The sequence below is a fragment of the Geotrypetes seraphini genome, chromosome 1 (assembly GCF_902459505.1).
Source record: "Geotrypetes seraphini chromosome 1, aGeoSer1.1, whole genome shotgun sequence".
NCBI classification, from domain to species: Eukaryota; Metazoa; Chordata; class Amphibia; order Gymnophiona; family Dermophiidae; genus Geotrypetes; species Geotrypetes seraphini.
The window spans coordinates 457,480,591-457,507,982 of record NC_047084.1 but is presented as its reverse complement, the minus strand read 5'-3'; the positions used below and the strand labels follow the sequence as shown (position 1 = coordinate 457,507,982).

Sequence of the window (27,392 nt, the reverse complement as noted above, 5' to 3'; positions counted from 1 at the left end):
AAATTGAGTGGAATTAACAGAATTAAAAGCTAGTGATTAACAGTTCTAGGAATCAGTTATTGTGGAGTAAGAATTGTACAGGTCAGCTGCCTAGATACTTCAGGAACAGATATGTTTTTAGGCATTTCCTAAATTCCCCATAATGTTGCCTGATGTGAGAAAAGGTGTTGATGATGTCTTTTACGTATACATTCTCTAACTGGAGTGGAAACATAGTTCAAATGTGAGCTTCTCTTATGTCTGTTGGCTGAGAAAGAGAAAAGGTCAGTTATGTATTTAGGGGCTAGACCAAATAGTACCTTAAAGCAAAAACAACCAAACTTGAATGTCACACGTGCCTCCATCGGCAGCCAATGTATCAGTCGGTAGTAAAGTGTTACATGATCGAACTTCTTCAGCCCGAAAATCAATTTGACTGCTGCATTTTGACCAGTTTTGTTTGATCATTAGAACCAATTTATTAACTGCCCTTATGAAGAAATTCACCCAAGGTGGTATCTAGTATAACACACAACTTATTTTTAACAGCACAATAGTAAAATGGGCAAATATAAAAATACATTACAATCAAAAAAGTACCGTATATACTCGAATATAAATCAAGGTAACTTTTTTGCCCTCAAAAGGAGGAAAAAAGATTGGCTTGAATATAAACCAGGTGGGGTGTTAATATTCAAGTGCAGTGCCTTGCCAGGCTGTGCACCCTGTTCCTCTTCCCTCGCTGCTCTGCCAGGTTCTGCATACTGTACCCTCACTCGCTCCCTTCTTCTGCCCTGCCAGTCTCTGCACCTACCCCTCCCTAACTAACAGGTTCTGTACCCTGCCTCCCCTCCCTCCCGATGCCTTGCAGGCCTCCATGAACCTGCATGAGACCTGGTGATCCAGCGGTGGCTGGGACAGGAGGGATCCCAAAAATATTACCTAAAAATGGGGGTCTCTATTTATATTCAGGTCAGTGCTGACCTGCTCCCCTCCCAAGCCTGTTGTAGGCCTGTGCTGGGCCTGCTATGAGACCTGATGGTCCCGAGGTGGCTGGGACAATTGTTCTGAGCTAAGAGATGGAAGCTGAAGCCCATGGAAAAAGGCCTCATGCTGTGTAACATCAGAGTGTCCCTTATCATACAGGGGTGAGATAGAAGTGAATAAATTGGGCTTGGATGTCAATTGCAGTAGTCACCCAAGTGGATTTAGGAGTTTTGATGCTTTTACTATATTGTTTCCCGCCTCTCTGACGCACTAAAGAGGCCAACAACTTACCCATTTTATTACCCCACTGATGCAAATTATACTTATAAGGTTGGATATCTTGAGAGGCCCGTAAATGAAGCATATCATTAACCTGCTTGCACAGTTCAAGATATTGTTGACAAGTCAGCCGTCAGTCTACCTCCCATAACAGCACAAATGTCCCGCAATTGTGTAACCACCTCAACCAGAGGTTTATTTCTCTCACACTGCGTGTGAACTACATATTCAATCAGAATCCAAGTAGAGTGGGATTCATGCGCCAGTGAGCCGCATTCATCTTTGATGTGATCAGCAAGTCCATTCAAACTAAATGATGATCAGATATTACACCATTCTTGATTGTCCCTTTTGCAACAGAATAAAGCAGTTCGGCCAATAAAAGATAGTCAAGCCTAGCAAAAAACATCATGGATGAAGGAGTGAAAAGTAAAATCCAACTCTTCCGGATATAAATTTGCGAAGCATCCAAGAGGAGCAAATTTTTCATAAGAAAATTGACTCTTCGATTCTCCCCACCTTTCAGTCAAGGCTTAGATGACTTACAATGAATAACTGGATCAGATGTGATGTTAAAATTCCCCTACTACTAACTGATAATCTTGGTATGAGGCTAGGATTGCCAACAGAGAGGTGAAAAACCTATGGGAGTAAACATTTGGGGCATATACCGATCACATAGTATAGCGCTTGCCCATGATCTCCCAACCCACAACACATTCTGGCCATCAGGATCCTGTATGAGTTTATGGGTTAAGCAAAGTCTCCAGTTGTGAATAAGAATTGTAACCCCCCCCCCCCCCCCGTTGTCTCCCATTATAAGATTCAAATGCCAGCTCTCCAACCCAGTCTTGTCTGAGTTTGAAATAATCTGAGGAAGTGAGGTGGGCTGCTTGTTATAGTAGGACATCAATGTCCAGCCACTTACAATACTGAAACAGCTTAGTGTGCTTCACAGGAGAGTGGATTCCATCAATATTCCAGGTGGCAATGCGCAAACTGCCCATAATCAACCAATGATGGCTCCAAAACAAAGACCAGTATAGAACGCAGTAAGCACCGCTGATGGCGTTCCAGCTGCACCATCTCAGCACCATACCAAAGGGGACTGAAAACCCTGCAGGTAGCACTCAAACCTGAGAGCCTGATCCTGAACAATGAACCCATTACCCCCTCCCTCCCCCCTTCACACAGAAACCAGCCACACAATCCTCCTCCCAAAACATCAGGTAATTTGTTGTGTGTTTGCTGGATAAGTCCCTCCAGACAACTAGCATACTGGACCACACACTTGGCAAAGTTCCACACTCGCACACACAGATACTAATCACCAGCTCTAATATTCTGTCCAGCCCCCCTCCTCCCCCTACATAATAAACAAGAATCAGCAATGATATGGAAAACAGTAATACACAACAGCCCGAATTACGATAAGAAATAAGCAAATACCAAAAATAGCGCACTCCCGTCCCCAAGGAAAAACAAAAAATGAAAATCACCCCACAGAGAAAAAACTGGAAATAATCCTGAACAATAAGGGATATAGGAACTCTAACCCCAAGTACGTAGTTTAGAGGTAATGGCAACACTAAATATAGGCTACCACTCCATTGTAGTGGGCAAAAGGCATTGAAGGTATGCATCCAAGTAGGGGGATCCTCTTGATCACTAAGAGGTCCCCATGTAATCCACACAAGGTCTCAGGAACTCCAAAGGCAAAGTTAAAAACCCTGTGGGAGACATTTTATAAATTGCCGAAGTTCTTCCACCTTAGTCATCACCAGAGTACAATTTTCAAAAACCACCCGCACCTTCGCAGGATATTGCAAAGAGAACTTCACTTACTGGGTGAAGAGTTGAGAGCAGAAGGGTGCCAGTGTTCGGCACTACTCCGCCACTTTGTGAGAAAAATCCTGCAACAGAAGCAGTTTAGCACCCTGATATTCTAGAGTGCGGTTACGCTTATATAAATTCAAAATCCGAGCCTTAACGGCTGAGGGGAGATATGATTGAAGTCTACAAAATCCTGAGTGGAGCAGAATGGGTACAAGTGGATCAATCTTTCACTTGAAGTCTACAAAATCCTGAGTGGAGTAGAATGGGTACAAGTGGATCAATCTTTCACTCTTGTCAAAAATTACAAAAACTAAGGGACACTCAAAGTTACAGAGAAATACTTTTTAAACCAGGGGTGCCCACACTTTTTGTGCTTGCAAGCTACTTTTAAAATGACCAAGTCAAGATGATCTACCAACAATAAAAACACTAAACATATACCCCCTCTTTTACTAAGGTGTGCTAGCCGATTTAGCGAGCGCTAAGTGCTAATTCGCCCATTATATTCTTTGGACGCATTAGCATTTAGCACGAGCTAAATCGGCTAGCGCGCCTTAGTAAAAGACCCCCCATATTTATTTATTATATATACTGTGTGCACCTCTTCTGTCCTCCAGACCTCGTTCCATTCCCTAACCAACATCTCTCTCTGTCCCTCCGGGAGTCCAACTTTTCTTCCTCTCTCCTCCACCCCTATTGGCAACATGTCTCCCTCTCTCTCTCTCTCTCCTCTGTTATGATCATGCATCTCTCTTTTCTTCCTCAGGGTCTCTCCTCCTCTGCCTGCACCTTCCATATCCCAACATCTGCCCCCCTCTGTGCTGCCTCCCCTTTGTTTCAGGTTTCTCCTTCTCTCTATCTTCCTTCTGCTAACATTTTGGGTCCTCCCACCTTTGGTCAAGGTCTTTGTCTCTCTCACTCTGTCTTCCCTCGCCCTAGGGCCTGGAACATCTCTTTCCTCGGTTCGGGGTGTTTCCCCTCTCTAACCACTCTATTAGTCCAGGATCTGTCTTCCCCCTCCCTTTTGGTTCATGGCTTTTGGTTCAAAGCTGCTTTTCCCCTCCCCTCCTTAAGGTCCTTTTGTCTCCCCCCCCCACACCCCCGATCCAGCAATTCTAAGGCAACCCCCATCCCACCGGGGCCCTCGCTATGGGCACAGCCTTACCTCTTGATTGCAACTTCAGCTAAGTCCCCTTTATGCCTCTGAAACTAGACAAAACAGTAGCAAACTTAAAATGAATACATTTTAAAGTGCTCAGCAAACGGATACCACAGGCACTCTGGGGGTCTTACTGGGAGGAGTACTTCCCTAAATGCTATGTTTCAACAAGAGGATAGATGAGGGTACAGACTTACTCTCTCAGTTTATCTTCAAAGTTCAAACTGTCCTCGTCTCCATTCTTCCCTCTACCACAGCTGAAAGGTAATTACAGCAGCCTGCTAAGCAAACGAAGCAGGCTGCCGTTGGCCTCTGGAGCATGTTCTCTCTGCCGCAGTCCCGCACCTCCTGTAATATCAGGGGCGGGACCGCGGCAGAGGGAACATACTACAGAGACCAACTGCAGCCTGTTACGTTTGCTCTGCAGGTTGCCGTAATTAACTTTCATCTGTGATAGGTCCAGAGTGAAGAATGGAGGACGCTGAGGGGGAAGCGTGTCATCTGAATAAGACAGCTGGGCGCTCACCTAAATTAGCTGGGCAGAGTGCCCGGCTAAAAGATGCTAAAGACACTAGGGAGAAGACTGGCTCAGCGATCTACCGGCATTGCCTTTGCGATTGACCGGTAGATAGCGATCTACGTTTTGGGCACCCCTGTTTTAAACCAGTAGGAGGAAATACTTTTTTCATGCAGAGTATAGTTAAGCTTTGGAATGCATTGCCAGAGGTTGTGGTAAGAGCAGATAGCGTAGCTGGTTTTAAGAAGGGTTTGGACAATTTCCTGGAGGAAAAGTCCATAGTCTGTTATTGAGAAAGACATGGGGGAAATCACTGCTTGCCCTGGATCGGTAGCATGAAATGTTGCTACTCTTTTTGTTTTGGCTAGGTACTAGTGACCTGGGTTGGCTACCGTGAGAACGGGCTACTGGGCTTGATGAACCATTGGTCTGACCCAGTAAGGCTATTCTTATGTTCTTAATTAAGAGAGTGCGCCAGCACTTGTTGAGACCTACTGCCCTCCTTGTGCCTCTGGCCCACTCGGTGCACATGTTTCACCAGCACAGGTCCCAATGTTTGCATAAATCCCAAGGCCTGAAGTAGCCAAGACTCCACCAAAGCTAGCAGGTCTACATCTTTAATACTTTCTGGCAGTCCTATTATATGAATGTTTTTCCACCTGCTGTTATTCTCTTGGTCCTCGACCTGCTCCATAAGAACTTTGACCTGTGCCTCCACTGCACCTAGTCAGTTTTCAACAGTAACCACGCAGTTCTCATGCGCCAATACCTGCTCTTGCACGTGCTGCAGCTGCACAGCTTGTCCTGTATCTTTCAGCTCTTTCATAGATGTATGCATTTTAGCCAGCTTACTGTCCAAAAGCTGTGAAAGAGGGCGCATGGAGGTTTCCATGGTGTCCTCGGAAGTTTTAGGGAGGCAGTAACAACTAGGTGTCTGTTCAAGCAGCAGCCATCACGTGACACCTTCCTCCTCCCCTGGGGAAATGTTTTTTTAATGCTGTTACTTCTACATACAAATTTTTTATTTTGAAAAATGAACACTTCTCTGAATCAACATTGCAAGACACAGCAATCCAATCCCAGTGACAATACACAATATAAAGAAACAACATTTTGGAAATAACTCCCCCTACACCCCCTAACAGCAGGTCAATAACCACGTAAACCACATTCCCCCCAAACCCCCTAGTAGCCGAAGTCAGTCAATCAAGTACCATAGAAACATGAAAAGGACTTGCATACAAATTTTGAACAAAATCTGAGATTTTTATTTTAGACCTCTTAGTATGGAATGACCCAGAAGTGAGTCAAATTAAAACATACTCCAGTGATTTTATTTTTCAATAATCAAAGTTATCGTTTTCTGAAAAGTTGTTATTGGAAATGAACACTTACTCAGTGATAGGTGGGGCCATATCCTGTCAGCTTCACACTTGAACCAAAAGATAAGTGTTACCACGATATGAATGAAATTGTTTCAAAAGAATGCTATAATAAGAGAGTGATATAACTATGAGACTGAGATGCTAAATATTAACAATTAGTTGTTTATGGACATGGAGGGTTTTTTTGCCTATGAAGTAATCACCCTTTCCAGTTGTGAGGAGGGTCTACTCACCAATGGAGTTCTGAGTCTTTTCCCCTCCAGTTTCTTCACCTCTGTACCTGTTCAGCTTTTTGGGATTTGTATGAATGAACACTTATTCCCAGATTCTCTGTATAAGTCATCCAAATTTGGACACAGATAAACTAATTAGTCAATTAAGATCTAACAATCAATTTGTATTAACAGGCACTTGGCAGTAATTAGGAGTTGCATGCAGATCTGACCTATGCCCTTTTCTATAACATGCATGCCTAAATTTCATAGTGTGCAACTCAAAAGGAGGTGTGACCAACAGAGGAACATGGGCAGGTCAGGAGTGTTACCAGAAATTAGGTGCTCTGCCATAGAATATTGGGATTTGCACAGGTGTAAATGCTAAACAAAATCCAAATATAGTGTCTTTTATCCCAGGACAAGCAGGCAGCATATTCTTGACTGATGGGTGACGGCCCCGGTACGGACAATTTTAGAGTGATTGCACTCTAAGAATTTAGAAAGTTCTAGCTAGGCCGCACCGCGCGTGCGCCTTCCCGCCCGACGAAGGCGCGCGGTCCCCAGTTTCTTAGTTTCCGCGGAGCTAAGAAGACGTGTGTTTTCCAACGGCTGTTGGATAATCTCTTTTTCACCTTCCCGCTCGCGTATTTTCTTCGTGAAACTCTTCACATTTTCTTTTTTTTTTATTATTATTATTTTCTTACTTACAAAAAAAAAAAAAGTCTTATTTTTTTTGACTTTTTTTGATCGGCCCCAGCGGGGCCTGTTGGCACCATTGAAGCCTCGAGCTTCGATTTTGCTACTGCTGTTTTTCCCTTCATGCCCCCTTCACCGGGTTTTAAAAAGTGTCAGCGGTGTGCACGCCCTATTTCCTTATCCGACCCGCACAAGTGGTGCCTTCAGTGTTTGGGTCCGGACCATAGGGCTGAGACGTGCACCCGCTGTAGTTCTCTTCAAAAGAGAACTTTGAAGAATCGCCAAATTCAACAGCAGATTCTTTTCGATGCCGCTATGGAAGTTCCACCGGCATCGACCTCGGCATCGGCAACTTCCTCCAAGTCGGCACCGGTGGTTTCGACACCGCAAGATGCAACTTCGGTGTCGCACCCCACAGGTAAGCCGGCTAAGAAGCCATCCCCTACAGTTCTTGGCCCACCAGTCGAACATGAAGTGAGCCAAGTCCTGCAGACTGCGCGCCGGCCCCGCAAACGCTCCGCTCCCATAGAAGTGACTGCCTCTTCATCGGCATCGACTTCGCCTGAGCGTCGAGCTGCACCGCAGGTACCGAGGAAGAAAAAAGCGGTACCGGTGCCATTGGGACCGTCTCTGGATGAGCGCATAGCATCCATCCTCCAGGTCCAGCTTAAGGAGCAATTACAACACCTGCTCCCGGCTCTCCTGACTCCGAACCTTCCGGTGTCGGTACCTACTGAGCATACGGTACCGATCGTCGACCAGCCTATTTTGTCGGCATCGACGTTATCGGCACCGCTTAAATCTGCCTCTTCTATATCTATGCCTATTTTATCGGCAGAGCCAAAGTCTCTTCGTCGAGCTGCTCATGCTGTCTCTGATCCGGTACCGCTCTCCGACACCCGTACCGCTTTACAGTCGCCAAGTACGGTGTCGATGCGTTCCGGTAAATCGGTACGCAAGACCAGGCATACCGAATCCTCCTCTCCTCTATCTCAGGGCCGTCTTCCATTGGTACGTGACCCTGATTTATGGGATGACTCCGAGGATCCCCTCGGTACCGAGGAGGATTTTTCATCGGACGAGGCTGACCCATCAGTGCAGGATCCTGCTAGTAAGCCAGAGCACTCTTCCTTCACTAAATTTCTTAGGGAAATGTCAGACACCCTTTCTCTCCCCTTGGAATCTGATTCTAAGAAGTCCAAAGCATTCCTAGATGCTTTGGACTTTGACCAACCTCCCAAGGAATTTTTAAAATTACCCCTTCACGATATCTTAAGGGAAACTTTTTACAAAAATCTGGAGACTCCTCTCACCATCCCAGGAGCTCCAAGGAAATTGGAATCACTTTATAAGGTGATCCCTATTCCAGGGTTTGACAAACCTCAGCTTCCACACGAATCTTTGCTAGTGGAATCAACCCTGAAAAAATCTGCAGGCTCAAGTGTGTATGCTTCTGTCCCTCCTGGCAGAGAGGGCAAGGCCATGGACAAATTTGGTAAACGACTTTACCAGAATGCTATGTTGGCTAACCGTTCAGGTAACTATGCATTCCATTTCTCCTTTTACCTGAAACATCTTATCCAGCAGATGGCCACTTTTCAAAAATATATTCCTGACCGCAAGCTTTCTGCTTTTCAACAATGCATTGCCAGTCTCTTGCAGCTCAGGAAGTTTATGGTCCGTTCCATCTATGACACTTTTGAACTGACATCCCGAGCTACTGCTAAGTCTGTAGCGATGAGACGATTGGCATGGCTTCGCGTCTCAGAACTTGATGTGAACCACCAGGACTGCCTTGCCAATGCTCCCTGCCTGGGTGATGAGCTGTTTGGAGAATCTCTGGATACCACCACCCAGAAACTTTCGGCTCATGAGACGAGGTGGGATACCTTATTGAAAAATAAAAATAAACCTCCTCCTACTCGTCCTTTAAGGCAGCAGACGTCGTACCAGCGCCGTTTCTCTGCTCGGCCAATTCAGCCTCATCCTCCTCAGCCTCGGAGACAACGGCAGCAACAGCACCAACAGGCTCGCCAACAACAGCCGCCTGCAATTAAACCTGTGACTCAGCCTAAACCAACTCAGCCCTTTTGACTCTCTTCTCCAGGGCATTGCCAGTCTTCCTCCCTCATGTCCTCTTCCACAGCCTATCGGAGGTCGCCTCCAAATTTTTCTGGCTCGATGGGAGCTAATCACCACCGATCAGTGGGTGCTCTCTATCATCACCCACAGCTACTCCCTGAATTTTCAGACTCCTCCGCCGTTAGGCCTGCCAAAAGAGTCTGCTTCCAACAGGTCTCAATCCCTCCTTCTCTCTCAAGAGGTTCAATCCCTCCTTCTTCTCAATGCCATCGAAGAAGTTCCTCCAGATCAGTGAGGGCAGGGTTTTTACTCCAGGTACTTTCTGGTTCCCAAAAAGACCGGAGACCTCAGACCTATATTAGATCTCAGGGATCTCAACAAATGTTTGGTCAAGGAGAAGTTCAAAATGCTCTCTCTTGCCACCCTCTACCCTCTTCTCACTCAAGGCGACTGGCTATGCTCCCTCGACCTCAAAGAGGCCTACACACATATTCCTATCCATCTGATATCCAGGCAATATCTACGCTTTCTCATCAATCAAACTCATTATCAGTACAAGGTGCTACCCTTCGGTCTGGCCTCCTCTCCCAGGGTATTCACCAAGTGTCTGATTGTGGTAGCAGCTTATCTCCGCTCTCACAATTTTCAAGTCTTCCCTTATCTGGATGACTGGCTGATCAAGGCTCATTCTCCTCAGGCGGTTCTGCTTGCCACCAACCAGACCATTCACTTCCTGCAACTGTTGGGTTTCGAGATCAATCTCCCCAAGTCGCATCTCATTCCAACTCAGCGACTTCAATTCATTGGCGCCATTCTGGACACTGTTCTCATGAGGGCGTTTCTTCCATCCAACCGCCTTCAGACCATCCTTCATCTCTGCCGGCAGGTGTTTCAACAGATTACCATCTCTGCAAATCACATGAAGGTCCTCTTGGGGCACATGGCTTTGACGGTGCATGTCACCCCTTTCGCACGGCTCCACCTGCGCACTCCTCAATGGACCCTAGCAACCCAGTGGTCCCAAGCGACGGATCCTTGCTCACAACACATATCTGTGACATCGTCTCTTCGGCAGTCGCTTCTTTGGTGGTTGACATCTTCAAATCTATCCAGAGGTCTACTGTTCCATCTACCTCCTCATCATCTCGTGATCACCATGGATGCATCCCCCTATGCCTGGGGAGCTCACTTGAAGAATTCCAAACTCAGGGTCTTTGGACTGCCCAGGAAAAGAAGCATCACATCAATTTCCTGGAACTCCGAGCAATGTTTTATGCCCTCAAGGCATTTCAACATCTTCTCTTTCCTCAAGTACTACTCCTTTGCACAGACAATCAAGTTGCCATGTACTACATCATCAAACAGGGAGGGACGGGCTCTCGCCTGTTGTGTCAGGAAGCCCAACGGATTTGGTCTTGGGCGACAGCTCGTTATTTATTCCTGAAAGTGGTCTACATTCAAGGGGAGCAGAATTCCTTAGCAGACAATCTCAGCAGAATTCTCCAACCTCACGAATGGACTCTCGACCCCTTGACTCTCCAGTCCATTTTCGCTCAATGGGGCACTCCTCAAGTGGACCTTTTTGCAGCTCCTCACAATCATCAGCTGCCCCTGTTTTGCTCCAGACTCTACTCTCCTCACCGTCTGGCGCCAGATGCATTTCTCCTGGATTGGACCAATCTCTTCCTATATGCATTTCCTCCTCTACCGCTCATGCTGCGGACATTGTTCAAGCTCAAGAGGGACCAAGCCACCATGATTCTTATCACTCCACGGTGGCCCAGGCAACACTGGTTCTCCCTTCTACTTCAGCTCAGTTCCAGGGAACCCATACTTCTTCCGCTGTTTCCTTCTCTGCTTACTCAGCATCAACAGTCCCTACTGCATCCCAACTTACAGTCTCTGCACCTGACAGCTTGGTATCTCTCGGGCTGACTTTGGCTCATTCACTTCTGTCTCAGTCTGTCCGTTCTATCATTGATGCTTCCAGGGAACCGGCCACCCTTCATTGTTACCAACAGAAGTGGTCTCGCTTTTCTTCCTGGTGCCTCTTACATCACCATAATCCCACGTCTCTAGCTGTGGGACTGGTGTTGGACTATCTTCTTTCCTTGTCTGACTCTGGTCTCAAATCTACTTCTATCAGAGTTCATCTCAGTGCCATTGCTGCCTTTCATGAGCCAATTCATGGAAAACCCCTCTCTGCTCATCCTTTGGTTTCCCGGTTCATGAGGGGCCTTTTCAATGTGAAACCACCTCTTAAAGCCCCTCCTGTTATCTGAGATCTCAATGTGGTTCTTTCTGCTTTAATGAAGCCGCCTTTTGAACCTTTGGCCACAGCACATTTCAAATTTCTCACTTGGAAAGTGGTCTTCCTTATAGCTCTCACCTCTGCCAGGAGGGTCAGTGAGTTACATGCACTGGTGGCCGATCCACCTTTCACTGTTTTTCACCACGATAAGGTGGTTCTATGTACACACCCAAAGTTTCTCCCTAAGGTTGTGTCTGACTTTCATCTTAATCAGTCCGTTGTCCTACCTGTTTTTTTCCCGAAGCCTCATTCTCATCCAGGTGAACAGGCTTTACATACCTTGGACTGTAAACGTGCTTTGGCTTACTATCTCAAACGCACTAAACCTCATAGATCATCTCCTCAGCTTTTTTTGTCATTTGATCCTAACAAGCTGGGTCATCCTGTATCTAAATGCACTTTATCCAATTGGCTTGCTGCTTGCGTTTCTTTCTGTTATGCTCAGTCGGGCCTGACACTGGAAGGTTCTGTCACGGGCCACAAAGTTAGAGCTATGGCAGCGTCTGTAGCTTTCCTCCGATCCACTTCCATTGAGGAAATCTGCAAGGCTGCTGCTTGGTCCTCAATTCATACTTTTACATCTCACTATTGTCTGGATACATTCTCCAGACGGGATGGACACTTCGGCCAATCTGTTTTACAAAATTTGTTTTCCTAATGGCCAACCTTCCCTCCATCCCTCTTTTTGTTAGCGTGGAGGTCACCCATCAGTCAAGAATATGCTGCCTGCTTGTCCTGGGATAAAGCACAGTTACTTACCGTAACAGGTGTTATCCAGGGACAGCAGGCAGATATTCTTGCGTCCCTCCCACCTCCCCGGGTTGGCTTCTTAGCTGGCTTATCTTAACTGGGGACTGCGCGCCTTCGTCGGGCGGGAAGGCACTCGCGGTGTGGCCTAGCTAGAACTTTCTAAGTTCTTAGAGTGCAATCACTCTAAAATTGTCCGTACCGGGGCTCCGTCGGTGCCGTCACCCATCAGTCAAGAATATCTGCCTGCTGTCCCTGGATAACACCTGTTACGGTAAGTAACTGTGCTTATTAGAAGTACTCACAGGAACACAACAATTTGGCCATGTTTTACCTATATAGTTGCGTCAGGGGCAAACTAGCTGGTGAAAGGCATGCTAAAAACACCAAAGCTACAAATACACGAATCCAGGCACATTTGGATTTGCAGCTTTAGTGTTTTTAGCATGCCTTTCACCAGCTGGTTTGCCCCTGATGCAGCCATATAGGCAAAATGCAGCCATGTCGGACATATCTTTGTGTTCCTGGGAGTACTTCTGATAAAAACTTCATATTTGGATTTTGTTTGGTCTGCTTTGTTTCCTCTACAGTGGATCTAGTGGGCCAATTGCCTTCCTGTTTTCTCACTTAAAGGTGTAAATGCTTGCACCCAAAGTTAGGTATGAGAAGCTTGCTAAGCTGGTAGTCTATAAAGGTGCACTGTAAACGGACCTTAACAGCACCTAACTTTGGGCAGGAGTTATTGACTTAATGAAAATGAATATACTTAAATACCATTTTATTCATGTTGGGTTTTTTTTCTGTGTGACTTTACCATCAGTATTTCCAGACCCTAGTGAGTCTTTTGAAAAGAAGAGTAGAGTGGAAGAAAAGCCAAGTTGAAGAAGCCATGGTTGGTGAGGATGTTGCTCTGCTGAAAGCAGAGGTGACGCGTCTTACTACTGAGTTGCAGGAAACGATAGAGGAGAAGGTTCAAGCTGCTCAGTATGGCTTGGCTGTGCTGGAGGAGAATGTGGAACTGAAACAGAAACAAGGGGACCTGGAGGCTGAGTGTGAAGCTTTAAAATTGGAACTTAACCAGATTAAAGAGGTAAAATAACTTTTATTTGTGGAGATATAGTTGCCACAGCATTGGGTTGATTTTATTCAAGGAACTTGTATGGATGCAACTTAAATCTAGGATTGATCTGACATGTTAAATTATCCAAGATGGTTTTCCTATTTCTACCTGTGCCCGAAGCAAAATTGCTGCTTTTGCTTTGTTTCTTTGACAATCTCAATTTTAAGCATGCTCTCTAGGATCATTCTAGATCTGGGGTGGACAACCCTCTGTTTTCAAGGGCTGTAATCTAATTGGGCTTTCAGGATTTCCACATTGTATGCAAATAGATCTCATGCATATTCAATGGATCTCAAGGACCAAGATTCTAGATGCCCCCTTTATAACTATGCTTCCAGAGCAATAGGGATGGTATTCTGAATCTTAGGGTTGTTCATGTGTGCTCGCGAACATACTGCTAAAAATGTCAATCACAGCTTTTCAACTCCTTCTCCGCTGTCTCTACTGCACCCTTCAGTTCTTCTGATCTGCTCTGATTATTTCTTTATTATTTTGTGAGTTTTTACGTGATTCAGCTGACAGGTGTATCCTTTGGGGATCTGTTCAGCCAGCCTGCTGAAGATTTGTGGAGTTCAGGGTTCCAGCCCTCAGTACTTGCTTGTTTCCTTGACTTAATCAGGAGCTTGAGCGTAGGCTGTTAGGCATCAATAGTGTTCTTCAGGGCACTCAGGCTGCTGTCTGCATTTTCGCATGCCCCCCCCTTCTTTTCTGCATCTCCCAAAAGCTCTCTATATTCCATGGATCAGGAATTGCAGCAAATGTTTGCTATGCTAAATGTGGATTCCCTGGTAGCCCAAGTGACCAAATCCACTTCCTCACGGAGGTGTGGTTTTAAATGATTGCAGAGTTGATATGGTCCAAACAGAGCTAGGGTTGCACTCAACATTGCACAAGAAGACGGAAAGCTGTCCGAGAGAGACCATGCTCCCGGGTCTAGGACTGGTTGATTGAGGAAGGCTGCCTGCACAGTGTCAACTCCAACAACATGGGCCACTGATAGGGACAGAAGAAGAGATTCTGCCCAGCGAAACAACATGGGAGCTTGCTGGCCCAAGGGAAAGCTTCTTGTGCTCCCTTGAACATTTACGTATGCCGTGGCATTGTCAGAGTACTCGCACCACTGTTTCTTCCAGAATAGGCTGGAGAGTGAATAACTGCAGTCAAATCATCCGGAGCTCCAGATGAATGATCGATGAATGCTTTGGACAAGGAGTCCACTGCCCCTGAATGAAGTGGTCCCTGCAGTGAGCACCCCAACCCAACAGGCTGGCATCCATCATAATAGTCATCCACTCTGAGATCTGAAGAAACCTACCCTGGCGGAGAGCCTCCCCCTGAAGCCACCTGCCCCAAACTGCTGCGAGCCGGCACCGTCCAGGGGAGTGGCAGGTGAAGGGGATAATGCTGTGGAGACCACCGAGAGAGGAGTGACTCCTGTAAAAGGGCACATGTGCGCTTTGGCCCAAGGGACTGCCTCGAAGGAGGCTGTCATGGATCCCCATCACCTGCAGACAAGGCCAGGTCGAGGGAGCTGGACAGTCCAGGAGATCTCTGATCTGGAGTTGTAGTGTGTGTCCGCAAGCCTTGGGAAGAAGCACATCACCCTGCTGGGTGTCAAAGAGAAGGCACAGAAACTCCAAGGATTGGAACGGTGTCAACTGGCTCTTCCGGAGGTTGACAATCCAATCTAAAGCCTGTAGCAGAGACACTACAGTCTCCACCACACTTTCGCACTCATGTCAAAACAAAGCCTGGATCAACCAGTCATCCAAGTAAGGAGGAACCACCTTCGGTGAATTTACGCCAAAAATGGCAAAAATAAAATCCGAAAATAAATAAGCTATTTGGGGTCTGGGAAGTGGGGTCCCGAACCCTACACTCAGAAACTGTGAAAAACAATTTTTAAAACGTTTAACAAGCCACCCCCGAAGTTCTCATAGGAAATAATAAAGGGTTACTCACAGTCTCTGCAGTGCCAGCCAGTCAGTGCTTTTACCAGCAGCTGAATGGAGGAAAATAAATTTTTTTGCCTCAGAAACTGTTCCAAATGATGACCAGACTTGAAGATCTTTCAGACTGCCAGTTGGCCAGACACAAACTGTAACCTCCACCCCCACAGATCCTCTCCATGCGATCCGGGGCAGGAAGCGCAGCCTGCGCCCTGAAATCCAGGGGGGGGGGGTTCGCTCCTGACGCATACAGCCTGCGCTTAAGCCCCTGACAAGGTCAGCGAGCAAGTGAACTCCCCAGGGGAATGGACCCCGAGTCCAAGAAGGATGGCACACTGAAGGCTGGCACCACAGATCTACAAAAGTTTCTCTGTTAAGCGGCAGTCCAGCTTCACGGGACTGCATCCTTTTGAATTGCTCACTTAAAGTTCTTTTTTTTCATTTTTTTGGTGGCTTCAGTGCCTTGAGACTCCTTTCCGGTGGTCCCCTGTTCCTCTAACGGGACCACCGGAAAGGGGCCTTAAGGCACTGAAGCCACAAAAAAAGATGAACTTAATTTATTTTTATTTATAAATTTAATAATTACAATATCAAATGATACAAAGAAAAAAAAGGATCTTCCTTAGATATTAACGCTATTAGTCATTCATACAAAATTCCTTTCTAAGCCCACAATAATGGGAAGACATGACACAATTCCACATAAAGAAATTATAAGAAAAGAAAAAAGGAAATAATTCATGATTCGTCCACGCGAATCCTAAACCATTCCTTACTCTAATAGGGATTCTTAATTTAACCCTCTTATTCCTCAGTAGTGAAACTTAAACCTCTTAAATATAATTCATTTTGTTCTTGAGCAATTAAAAATTATTGCAATTGAATGGGATCCCAAAAAACATATTCAATGTCTTGTAACTTAACAAGACATTTACATGGAAATTTTAGGTAGAAAGATGCCTCTAGAGCTAAAACTCTAACTTTTAATTTCAGAAATTCTTTCCTTCTTAATTGTGTTGCTCTAGAGACATCTGGAAAAATTCTAACCAAATCCCCACAAAATTTTGTTAACCTATTTTTAAAATAAAGTTTCATTATTAGCATTTTATCTATCTCACTCTTGCATGTTATCACCAGAGTAGACCGACTCTGGATCACAGCTTGGCTATCTTCCAGAAATTCTGTCAAATTAATTTCAGTTGTAACCAAATGGTCTACCTCCTGGGCGGGTTCTAGTTTCTTTTGAGGAACATAATAATAATTATTTATTGGAAAATTTTCCGCATTGGGCAACCCCAGTATTTCTTTAAAATATTTCCTTAATAAGATTTCAGAGGATAATAAATGAGTTACTGGGAAGTTGACCAAGCGAAGATTTCTCGCTCTATACATATTTTCCATTAATTCCATTTTAGAATGTATCACTGTAGAATCGTTAACAGCAGATACTGAGACAACTTGGAAGTGTATTACTTTGAGTTTCCACCACATTTAATCGTTTATCCAAACAACCTAAATTGGAATCTACATTTTCAAATTTATGAAACACAGAATGTGAAAAATCTACCGTTTGTTTCACAATTGACCTGAGAAACCCTTCTACTCTAGAAATACCTAACCACAAATCTTTAAGGGTAATGTCTTGTGTTTCCACTGTTAGTGGTTGATCCTCCGCTACACCTGAAAATTCAAGTGATTTAGGTATTTCAGTAAAAACTAGTTTATTCATCTGAGTGGGGGGTATCACATATTCAGTGGAAATAGCAGAATTTATATTCCCACTATCACTTGATACTGGATGAAGGGGAGGAGTCCTTTTGAGGGGACTCATTGAAGCTCCCAAAATGGAAGAATTCATACTGGGTGGTACCATTGATGGATTATCAGTTATTAATGTCAAGTGCCTGTCCATAGGACCAGATACAGCTGGTGATGAACTTTTAGGTTTAATTTTCCTTTTCCCCATGTTCAAGCTATTAAAAAATATAGAGGAAATAATACAACCTTACATTCCAGTTCCTCGGCTCCTCATGGCTTCAAGGGGCAAAACATGCCCCTTTGCGGACACCCCTTCGGCCGCGCGACTGCGGCCACGACCATGACAGCGGCTTCAATTTGAGGATGTTGGTGGAGACGGACCCAATGACATCAGGGGTCCGTCTCTTCCAGTGCCTGCCCGATGGGCTGCTGAAGAAACAGCTGCCGCTGCTGCGAGAGGCACGGGGCAACAAACAAGTCACCTCTAGTTGATCCCATTGTAAGTATCAGCTCCCGAGAAACCGCGGTAGCGGCTTCAATTTGAGGATGTTTGTGGAGACGGACCCAATGACATCAGGGGTCTGTCTCTTGTCACAATCCTACCCCTAAAGCTCGGCTTGTGCCAGGCATGACTTTGGCTAAACCTGGGCCAGCCATGCAAAGAGCTAAGAACATAAGAACATAAGAACTGCCTTCTCCGGATCAGACCTTCGGTCCATCAAGTCCGGCGATCCGCACACGCGGAGGCCCTGCCAGGTGTACACCTGGCTTAATTTATAGTCCACCATATCCTTATATGCCTCTCTTAAGGAGATATGCATCTAGTTTGCTCTTGAAGCCTAGGACGGTCGATTCCGTCATAATCTCCTCTGGGAGGGCATTCCAGGTGTCAACCACTCTCTGAGTGAAGCAGAACTTCCTGACATTAGTCCTGAACCTGTCCCCCCTTAGCTTCATTACATGTCCTCTAGTCCGTGTCAAATTGGACAATGTAAATAATCTTCTTTGCTCTATTTTGTCGATTCCTTTCAGTATTTTGAAGGTCTCGATCATATCCCCACGCAGTCTCCTTTTCTCAAGGGAGAACAATCCTAGTGTTATAAGTCTGTCCTCGTATTCCAGTTTCTCCATACCCTTCACCAGTTTTGTTGCTCGTCTCTGCACCCTCTCCAGCAGTTTTATATCCTTCTTTAGGTAGGGAGACCAATGTTGGATGCAGTATTCCAAGTGTGGTCTGACCATTGCCCTATAAAGCGGCATTATAACTTTCTCCGATCTACTCGAGATTCCCTTCTTTATCATGCCCAACATTCTATTTGCCTTCTTTGCCGCTGCCGCGCATTGCGCCGACGGCTTCAGGGTCCTATCTATCAGTACACCCAGGTCCTTTTCTTGTTCACTCTTCCCCAGAGTTGCACCTGACATTGTATACTCGTATTCCTTATTTTTATTGCCTAAATGCATTACCTTGCATTTCTCCACATTGAACTTCATCTGCCATTTCTCCGCCCATGTTTCTAACCGACACAAGTCGCTCTGGAGTTTCTCTCTATCATCCTGCGATCTGATCGCCCGGCATAGTTTTGTATCGTCTGCAAACTTGATGATCTCACTGGATGTTCCTTCTTCCAGGTCATTGATATAAATATTAAAAAGGATCGGCCCAAGTACCGAGCCCTGGGGTACACCACTAGTCACTTTCTCCCAGTCGGAGAACTTCCCATTTATGCCCACTCTCTGCTTTCGGTTTTCCAGCCATTTGCCTATCCACGTTTGTATATCCCCCTCTATGCCATGGCTTTGTAGTTTCCTGAGAAGTCTTTCGTGTGGAACTTTGTCGAACGCTTTCTGGAAGTCCAAGTATATTATGTCCACCGGCTTCCCACTATCAATTTGCTCGTTCACGGTCTCAAAAAATTGGAGTAAATTCGTCAAACATGATTTCCCTTTCCTGAATCCATGTTGACTGGGTTTCATCAAGTCATGTGCGTCCAAGTGCCGGACTATGCTATCCTTGATCAGTGCTTCAACCATCTTGCCAGGGACAGACGTAAGACTCACAGGTCTATAGTTGCCCGGTTCCCCTCTCGATCCTTTTTTGAAAATTGGGGTGACGTTCGCTATCCTCCAGTCGTCCGGTATCTGTCCAGTTCTGATTGTCAGGTTTGCAAGTTTTTGCAATAACTCTCCGATTTCAACCTTCAATTCCTTTAAGACTCTCGGATGAATCCCATCCGGTCCAGGGGATTTGTCACTTTTAAGTTTGTCGATCTGATAGTATATCTGGTCTAAGTCCACTTCAACTGTGGTGAGGCTGTCTTCTATTTCTCCTGCAAACACTTTCTCCGCTTCAGGTATTGTTGAGGTGTCCTCCTTCGTAAAGACGGACGCAAAGAAGGAATTTAGTTTGTCTGCGATTTGTTTATCTTCCTTGATGTACCCTTTTCTTCCCTGGTCGTCCAGGGGTCCCACTGCCTCTTTTGCAGGTTTTTTCCCTTTCACGTATCTAAAGAAGGGCTTGAAGTTTTTGGCCTCCTGGGCTATTTTTTCCTCATATTCCTGTTTTGCATCCCTCACCGCCTTGTGACATTTCTTCTGATCATCTTTATGTTTGTTCCAGGCTTCGGTTGTCTTTATGCATTTCCATTTTTTGAAAGAGTCCTTCTTTTCTTTTATGGCTTCCTTCACCTGTATGGTAAGCCATGCCGGTTCTCTTTTGCTCTTTGTTCTCTGATCTTTGGAAATCCTCGGAATGTAGAGATCTTGTGCTTCTGTGATAGTATTTTTCAGTAGGGTCCATGCCTGATCAACCGTTTCAAGTTTGTCCACCATCTTCTCGAGTCGTTTTTCTACCATGGCTCTCATGCTATCGTATTTACCCTTTTTAAAGTTCAAGGTGGTGGTTAAGGTTTTGGCATGTTTCCCTTTCCCGATGTCAAGTTTAAAGTTGATTACATTGTGATCACTCGTTCCCAGTGGAACCATGACTTCCACTTCTGTTATCGGTCCCGTGAGGCCATTTAGGACCAAGTCCAAGGTGGCGTTGCCTCTTGTCGGCTCTTTTACCATTTGTTCCAGGAAGCAATCCCCTAGCACCTCCAGGAACTTGGCTTCCTTGCCGCAGTCGGAGGTTGCTAGTTTCCAGTCTATCCCTGGGAAATTGAAGTCTCCCAATATAATTACATTGCCTGTCTTGCATTCTTGTTTGATTTCCTCCATCATTTCTGAGTCAGTTTCCTCCGCCTGTCCTGGTGGACGATAGTAAAGGCCAATTTTCGTATCTGCGCCATATTGACCAGGAATTTTGATCCAGAGTGACTCAAGCTTCTCTTTCATTTCTGTTGTAACCATTTCAACAGAATCTATTCCCTCCTTAACATATAGAGCAATACCTCCACCTTTCTGCCCTACTCGATCTCTTCTATACAGTTTGTATCCCTGTAGTACTGTGTCCCATTTGTTTTCTTCATTCCACCATGTTTCTGTTATGCCAATGATATCCAATATGTCATGTCTTGCTATTGTCTCTAGTTCCCCCATTTTGTTACCCAGACTTCTAGCATTCGTATACATACATCTAAGTTCCCTTCGTGTTACCTTTTTGGACCTTCTACTCTTGGCTGTCCCTGTAGTTTCAATTACGGTATCATTTACTGCTCCTGTGTTATCACCCTTGTTTGCTGTGTGGTCGTCCCCTCCTGTGTCTGAGTTGTCCCTTCCTGCTTTTTCTCCCTTATTGGCTGTGAGGTCGTCTTCTCTTGTGTAGGTGTAGTTGTCCTTGGCTTCTTCGTCGGGGCATCCTGCTATCCGTACCATCGACCGGTGGTCGACTGTCGGCTTTCCCCTATCTTTCAGTTTAAAGCCTTCTCGATTGCCTTCTTCATGTTGCCTGCCAAAACTCTTGCTCCTTCCTTGTTGAGGTGTAGTCCGTCCCTTCTGTAGTACTTGCTTTTTCCCCAGAACGCCGTCCAGTTGCGCACGAAGTCGAAGCCTTCTTCTTCGCACCATCGTCTCATCCAGGCGTTGATTACTTGCAATTCCCCTTGTCTCTTTCCATCCGCTCTTGGTACTGGGAGGATCTCAGAGAAGGCCACCTTCACCTCCCTGATCTTCAGTTGTCTTCCGAGTGAGCGGAGCTGGCCCTTCAGCTCTTCCCTGTCATACTTCCGCCCGCTCACATCATTTGTTCCCACGTGGATAAGTACAGCGGTGTCCTCTCCCCCTGCTCCATCTATGATCCTGGAGATCCTGTTGGTCACATCCTTCACTCTTGCTCCAGGCAGACAGGTGACAGCTAATCATAGGGATAGGATTGTGACCAGGAATAGGGAAAATACTGCATTCCCCTTTAACTCAGAACCAGCTGATCTCCAGGGAGTAGAGGATTGTGAGGAGGACAGCTTAGAACAGCCTCTGAGGCATTCTCCTCCCTCTGTTACCTCCCAGCTGAAGGAGATAATTAGGAAGCCAGGGAAAGCTAGGCAAACAGTGCAGACGGCTCCTCCCCCTCTGAGAACTGGGCGTGTGCGCCTCAACCGATTAGAAGCTGCTCTCAGGGGGAGAGAGGCAGTTCACCCTGGGCTTGCCCAGGAAGGGGACCCATCCGGTTGTTCTCCTGAGTCTGAGGATGTTGAAATGTTGGATACAGACCCTGACCTTGTGGCCAACCAGCCAGCACTATTGGAACCCATGGACTGGCTAGAAACTACCGCATTGCCTGAAGATATCCTGATGGAGGAGAGTTAAGTGGCAGGGCTGGATAGTTTAGAATTCCTAGCATTCTCTGCATAATGGTTTCAGCGCAGGAAATGTGTTATTTTTCTGAGAGATGAATGTGATGGGTGTTATCCTGCTTTTTTAATGCAGAGAGGAAAAAAAAAGAAAAAAACGTGGTTTTTTTTTAACTTAAAGTTTCTGGGATATGTAAGGTTGTGTTACCTTTGGGCTGTTATAGTGTGAGTGAGGGGAGTAATGAATGGGGAGAATCCACTGATCAATCTGGTTGGGTTTGTGGGGCCATGTGTGGCATTCTGTATTTCAGAAAAAGAATTGTGGATTCAGTTACTTCCCCTCCCCCACCAACTCTTATTGAGCTGGTTGGGGCCAAGCTGGACTAACTCTGAGGCTTGAACTCAGCACTATAGGAAGTGCTGGTAGCAGTGTTAGGTAACTGCCGGACTGAGAATATAACAGCATTTGGAAGGTTATCTCTGATTCTGAAGGCACTAGTATTGGAGATTGTTGTATTTTACTTCCTTGTAATTACCTGTAAAGGTGAGAGCTGAGACTCAGTATTTTGGTCAGCTCTGGGGTTTTTGTTATTTTTTTTTTTAATTTATTTTATTCTGTTACTGGGAGGCAGGACTGACTAGAAGTCCACTGCCCCGAATAACACCACAATAAAGTGGAAATGAAATGAACTATGGCCAAACTCTTTGGAAGCTGACTTTTTTTATAAATGAATATTGAATGGTTGCCAGCAGGACTTCCTTCATTCAGGGGAAGCACGTCGGAGCGCGGCTGTCGTGAGTGTAGTCCGGTGTCGGCCAGAAGTATGGGTACCGGCTCCGCCACACTCTTCCAGTGCCTACCTGATGGGCCGCCAAAGAAACAGCTGCCGCTGCTGCAAGAGGCACAGGGCAACAAACAAGTCACCTCTAGTTGATCCCGTCGTAAATATCAGCTCCCCAAAAAGATGAACTTTAAGTGAAAAAATACGAAAAAGAAGTGGAGCAATTCAAAAGACTTCTGCTTGCAGAAATTGAAACTGGGTATGGCTCAAGCTCTCTGTCAAAGAGGGAGGAGCATGTGCTTAGAAAAGTGTTGGATTTCTGCAAATCCTGGATTGCGGGTTGGGATTGAACATCTAGGGCCTGTTTTACAAAGCCGTATCGGCCCCGAAGCCCATAGAGATTTAAAGGGTTTCAGGGCTGTTGCCGTGAAACTTTGTAAAACAGGCCCCTAGCGTATGGAATCTAGAAGGGACGTAACAAAAAGTGGTATAGTAAGTAAAAATATAAAGTCAGTCTCTGGACTAACCAAGCTCCAAGTATATTAGCAAATATATGAATCTATATGATTGCCTTGGGTGTACATTTACCGTTTAATTGATCCTAATAATATATGTATTTGATTTAATAATTATTTGTCACTTGTGCACATTGATATGTTTCCTTCTTAGTTTCAGATTTTATGTTTAAGTTTTTAAATATATAACAACGGGATCAACTAGAGGTGACTTGTTTGTTGCCCCGTGCCTCTCGCAGCAGCGGCAACTGTTTCTTCAGCGGCCCATTGGGCAGGCACTGGAAGAGACGGACCCCTGACGTCATTGGGTCCGTCTCCACCAACATCCTCAAATTGAAGCCGCTGTCATGGTTGCGGCCGCAGCCGCGCGGCCGAAGAGGCGTGCCCAAAGGGGCATGTTTTGCCCCTTGGGAGCCCCTTGGAGCCATGAGGAGCCGAGGAACTGGAATGTAAGGTTGTATTATTTCCTCTATATTTTTTAATAGCTTGAACATGGGGAAAAGGAAAATTAAACCTAAAAGTTCATCACCAGCTGTATCTGTATGTAATTGTTATATTTTATATTTGTATTTGTTTTTAATGTTTTAATGGTTTGATTTTAGTCTCCTGAGGAAGGCATTACTATATGCCGAAACTAGGATCTTTATTGGAATGTTTTACTTATGCAATGAAATTTGTTCTGTTGGTTCCAACATCACGCTTGGTTTTTGGGCTAACACAAAGAAAGTTAGTAGGTAAACCTGTTCTCCTTCCTTAGCATCCTCACCAGACAAATCCAGAATCTATGGGATATATCCAAATAGTTCCCACAATGTGTAGGACTCTTATGTTTTTGTCTAAATAATTTAACTCAGTATACGGACACTTTTACAAAGCCGCACTAGTGGCTGCGCTGTGCTAATGGTCCCGAAGCCCATAGAGATTTAAAGGGCTTCAGGGATGTTGCCACGCGGCAGCCGATAGTTTACCAGTGGTCTCCAAAACAAGACCCCTCAAACTTTTTAACCCATGTGTTTGTTTCTAAGGTTCTTATGGGAGATCTAAAGGGTTGGATTATTGTTGGTAATGTACCCGGTAAATATATAACTGGAGTGTATTGGAATAGTTTATTTTTACCCAATTTTTTGTTTTGTTTTCTTATGGGAGATCTGCATCTACAAATGCCTGTTACTTGGCACTCATTCAACATCAAGTTACATAAAAATGCTGTTTTCACCATCTGTCAATTAAAGGGTTAAAACGCTCTTCAAATCCTATAAATGCATTCATTTCAATCTTGCCCATTTGATATAGTAACTGCAAACAATCTCTTAAATGTGTTACTCAGGTGTCGTATTTATGGAATTTGCTACTGTTGACAATCCAAAATAAAGCGAATTTTAAAAATATATTTGTATAGTGCTGTAAAATCAGCGTTAGCATTAATTAATGTTTAATACCGAGTCTGAACAAGGTTAAGGCAGTTTACAAAATTAGTAGTGTAGGCTTGAAATCTTTTGATGGCCCTCAGAGCGTTCTCATAGGGCTAGATTCACTAAACCTTCCAATCCTGTACTGATCACAAAACCAGTTTTACTGATTTTGTGATCGTTCCCCAATCTGATTCACTAAACTGCTGCCCGATCAAAATCCTTTCTGATCCGATCCACCCATGCAAACTAGTAAAACCCCTTAAAATAGCCAAGTGATTGATTCTCTAACAATTGCTTGGCTATTTTGCATCAGGTTTTACTATTGTAAAACCCGACTGCTGCAGACCTTTTGGTAACATAGAGCTCACAGCCCTAATATTTAGTGAATCGGAGTTGCAAGGTCTCTTCTTCCACATGTTTAATCATAGAGTAAGTCAATTGACTAGCACAGGATGGCTTAGAATTGTATGTCTTCATTTCATAGTGCGAACTGGCATCCCCCCCCCCACATGAACCAGCATCCCCCGCCCGACCAAACTGAAGACTTACCCCCAATCTGGCACTGGCACACAGCCATAGAAGGTGCCAGTGCCCGAAGATCCAGCCTCATGCCAGACTGGGCCTTGAGCATCTACGCATGCTCAAGGCCTTCTGGCTCTCATTCTCTCTGAGAATCTCGGAGAGAAGTGGGAGCTAGAAGGTAGTGCTGCCCGATTCATGGATTCATTTCAGGTGAATCGGTTCGAATCGATTCAAAAACAAAAAAAAATTGGCCTCCTGATTCGGCGACGACCCTCATCCCCTAAAACAGGATCGGCAGCGCTGCCTCTTGCTGGCCGGCCGCTGCAGCTCCTGCTTTAAAGGGCGAGTGGGGAGTGTCAGTGCTTCTGTCTGGCTTTCCCCCTGGCCTCCCGGCATCAATTTACCTAATTTCATCAGCCTGCATAAGATCGCTAGTGCTAACGATCTTTGTAAGCTGCCATCGGGTCCGAGCTGCCTTCTCTCTGCTGCAGTCCCGCCCCTTCTCTGATGCAGTGGCCACGTGTCGGCAAGAATCAGACGTGCGCTTGGGTCTCCGGCGATGACGGGAAAGCTGCAGCGTTCTGGTAGTTTATTTCCAGCTGACTTTGGTCAGGGTAATGCTGCGGCTTCTCTCCTTTTTTTGGTTCAGACAAGTTGTATGTGTTTCACCAGCTTGGTCTATGTCTGTGTTCCTGCTGTATTCACTTGAAGGAAGCTGCTAGTTTAATCGCACTCTGGGGTTAGCACTCAAGGGGATTACCAGAGAGACTCTGACCTGTGCTAGGTCACCCAGTGTCGGTTTGTCTCCGGACTGGGTCGACATACAGCAAATCTTGGCACAGTGAGATCAGCAGTAGGATAGTGCCCTGTATTTCACGTGGGTATCTCATTGTCTCTTTTGGGGTCCCTGCAGATTGAGCCTTTGTCTGTTGGTAACTGTCCTCCTTCGTATTTGGGCCTCTGTGCTGCGCTGCATGTGTCTAATAGTGGCATAGGATATATATACCTAAAGGTAGTACAAACGGTTTCCAAGTTCGGGCTGTCTCTATGGGCATAATGACACTTCGCATCTTCCTGCAGCCAGGACTCTTTCTCTATTTCTGAGGGGGCCTGGGCTTCAGATTTCCATGCTTATCACGCTGGTTTCTCATGTCGCCATTTTCTCATGGCACATGCTAGACGGACCCCCCCCCGACCAGACAGGGAAGGGCTGTACAGCTCCTTCTAACCAGGAGCCAGTTACCTAGTCTGTCAAACCCGCGGAGGAGCACGCACTATGTGGCTGTTAGCCTCATCCACTGGCTACCCCTGGAAGCAAGAGTGCTGTTCAAGTTTGCCTGCCTCTGCTACAAATCCATCCATGGTTTGGCCCCCCTATATATGGTCCCCCACTTTACCATGGATCGTCCATCCAGATCCACTCGCAAAGCTCATCTCTTCAGCCATCCAACTCTAAAAGCCTGCCGTTACAAAAGACATCTGAACAGAATTCTAGTCTTCCAAGCAGGTCATCTAAATGACTGGCTGTGCAATATTTTCTCGCGCTCCTCATCCTACGAAAATTATTAAAAACAAATCTATTTAACCGATTTGTAGCCCAAGACCCCTACCCTACCCTTGCCCCCTAGATCTCCTTTCTCCTCCCTCCCTCCTAACCTCTTATATTGTACCTGCTCCCCTACTTACATCTATTAACTGTATCTATTTTGCGGATTGTTTCCCATTCACCGATTGTATTTGCTGATTGTACCCTTTCTCTGATTGTACCTATTCGCTGATTGTCCAGCCCTTCTTTATTGTAAACCGTCTCGAACTTCTACGGCTTTGGTGGTATATAAGAAATAAATTATTATTATTATTATCCCTGAAGCTTTCATTAGCGATGTGAGCTTTGTCTGATACCTGTTAGGATGCTGTTGTTTTCCACAGGGCGGTAGATGCAGCATCTCAATAAAACAATACAAAAGTCATTCTTAGTCATGAGAAACTTAAGACAAATTCGGAAATTCTTTGAGAAAACTCAATTCCAGCTCATAGTTCAGTTCTTAATACTAGGCCTACTTGACTACTGTAATATCCTCTACCTCCCATGCCCTACAACCATAACAAAACAACTACAAACTATCCAAAACACAGCACTAAGACTCATCTACTCATTAAAGAAACATGATCACATTACAGAAGCATATCTCCAATCGCACTGGCTTCCGATCCCAGCAAGAATACAATTTAAATTCTACTGCCTACTATTTAAGACGTTATACGGAGACAGTCCAAACTACTTGAATAACAGCCTCATCCACAACACCGCAACCAGACATAGGAAAACTCACACCCCATTCTCATACCCCCAATTAAGGAGGTCAAACGAAAAAAACTATATGATGGCCTCCTGGCCACTCAAGCAGCCA

At 45.4% G+C, this 27,392-nt stretch overlaps 1 protein-coding gene across 3 annotated transcripts in view; it reads left to right on the top strand.

The window, feature by feature from the left end:
* The window catches only part of LOC117349164 (protein bicaudal D homolog 2-like), a 136,539-nt gene that overhangs the window by 2,311 nt on the left and 106,836 nt on the right, over positions 1-27,392 (top strand). For all 3 annotated transcript variants that reach the window (XM_033922281.1, XM_033922298.1, XM_033922289.1), the window contains exon 2: positions 13,014-13,283. In XM_033922281.1, the coding sequence (XP_033778172.1) occupies positions 13,014-13,283 (270 nt within the window). The remainder of the gene's footprint in view (positions 1-13,013; positions 13,284-27,392) is intronic.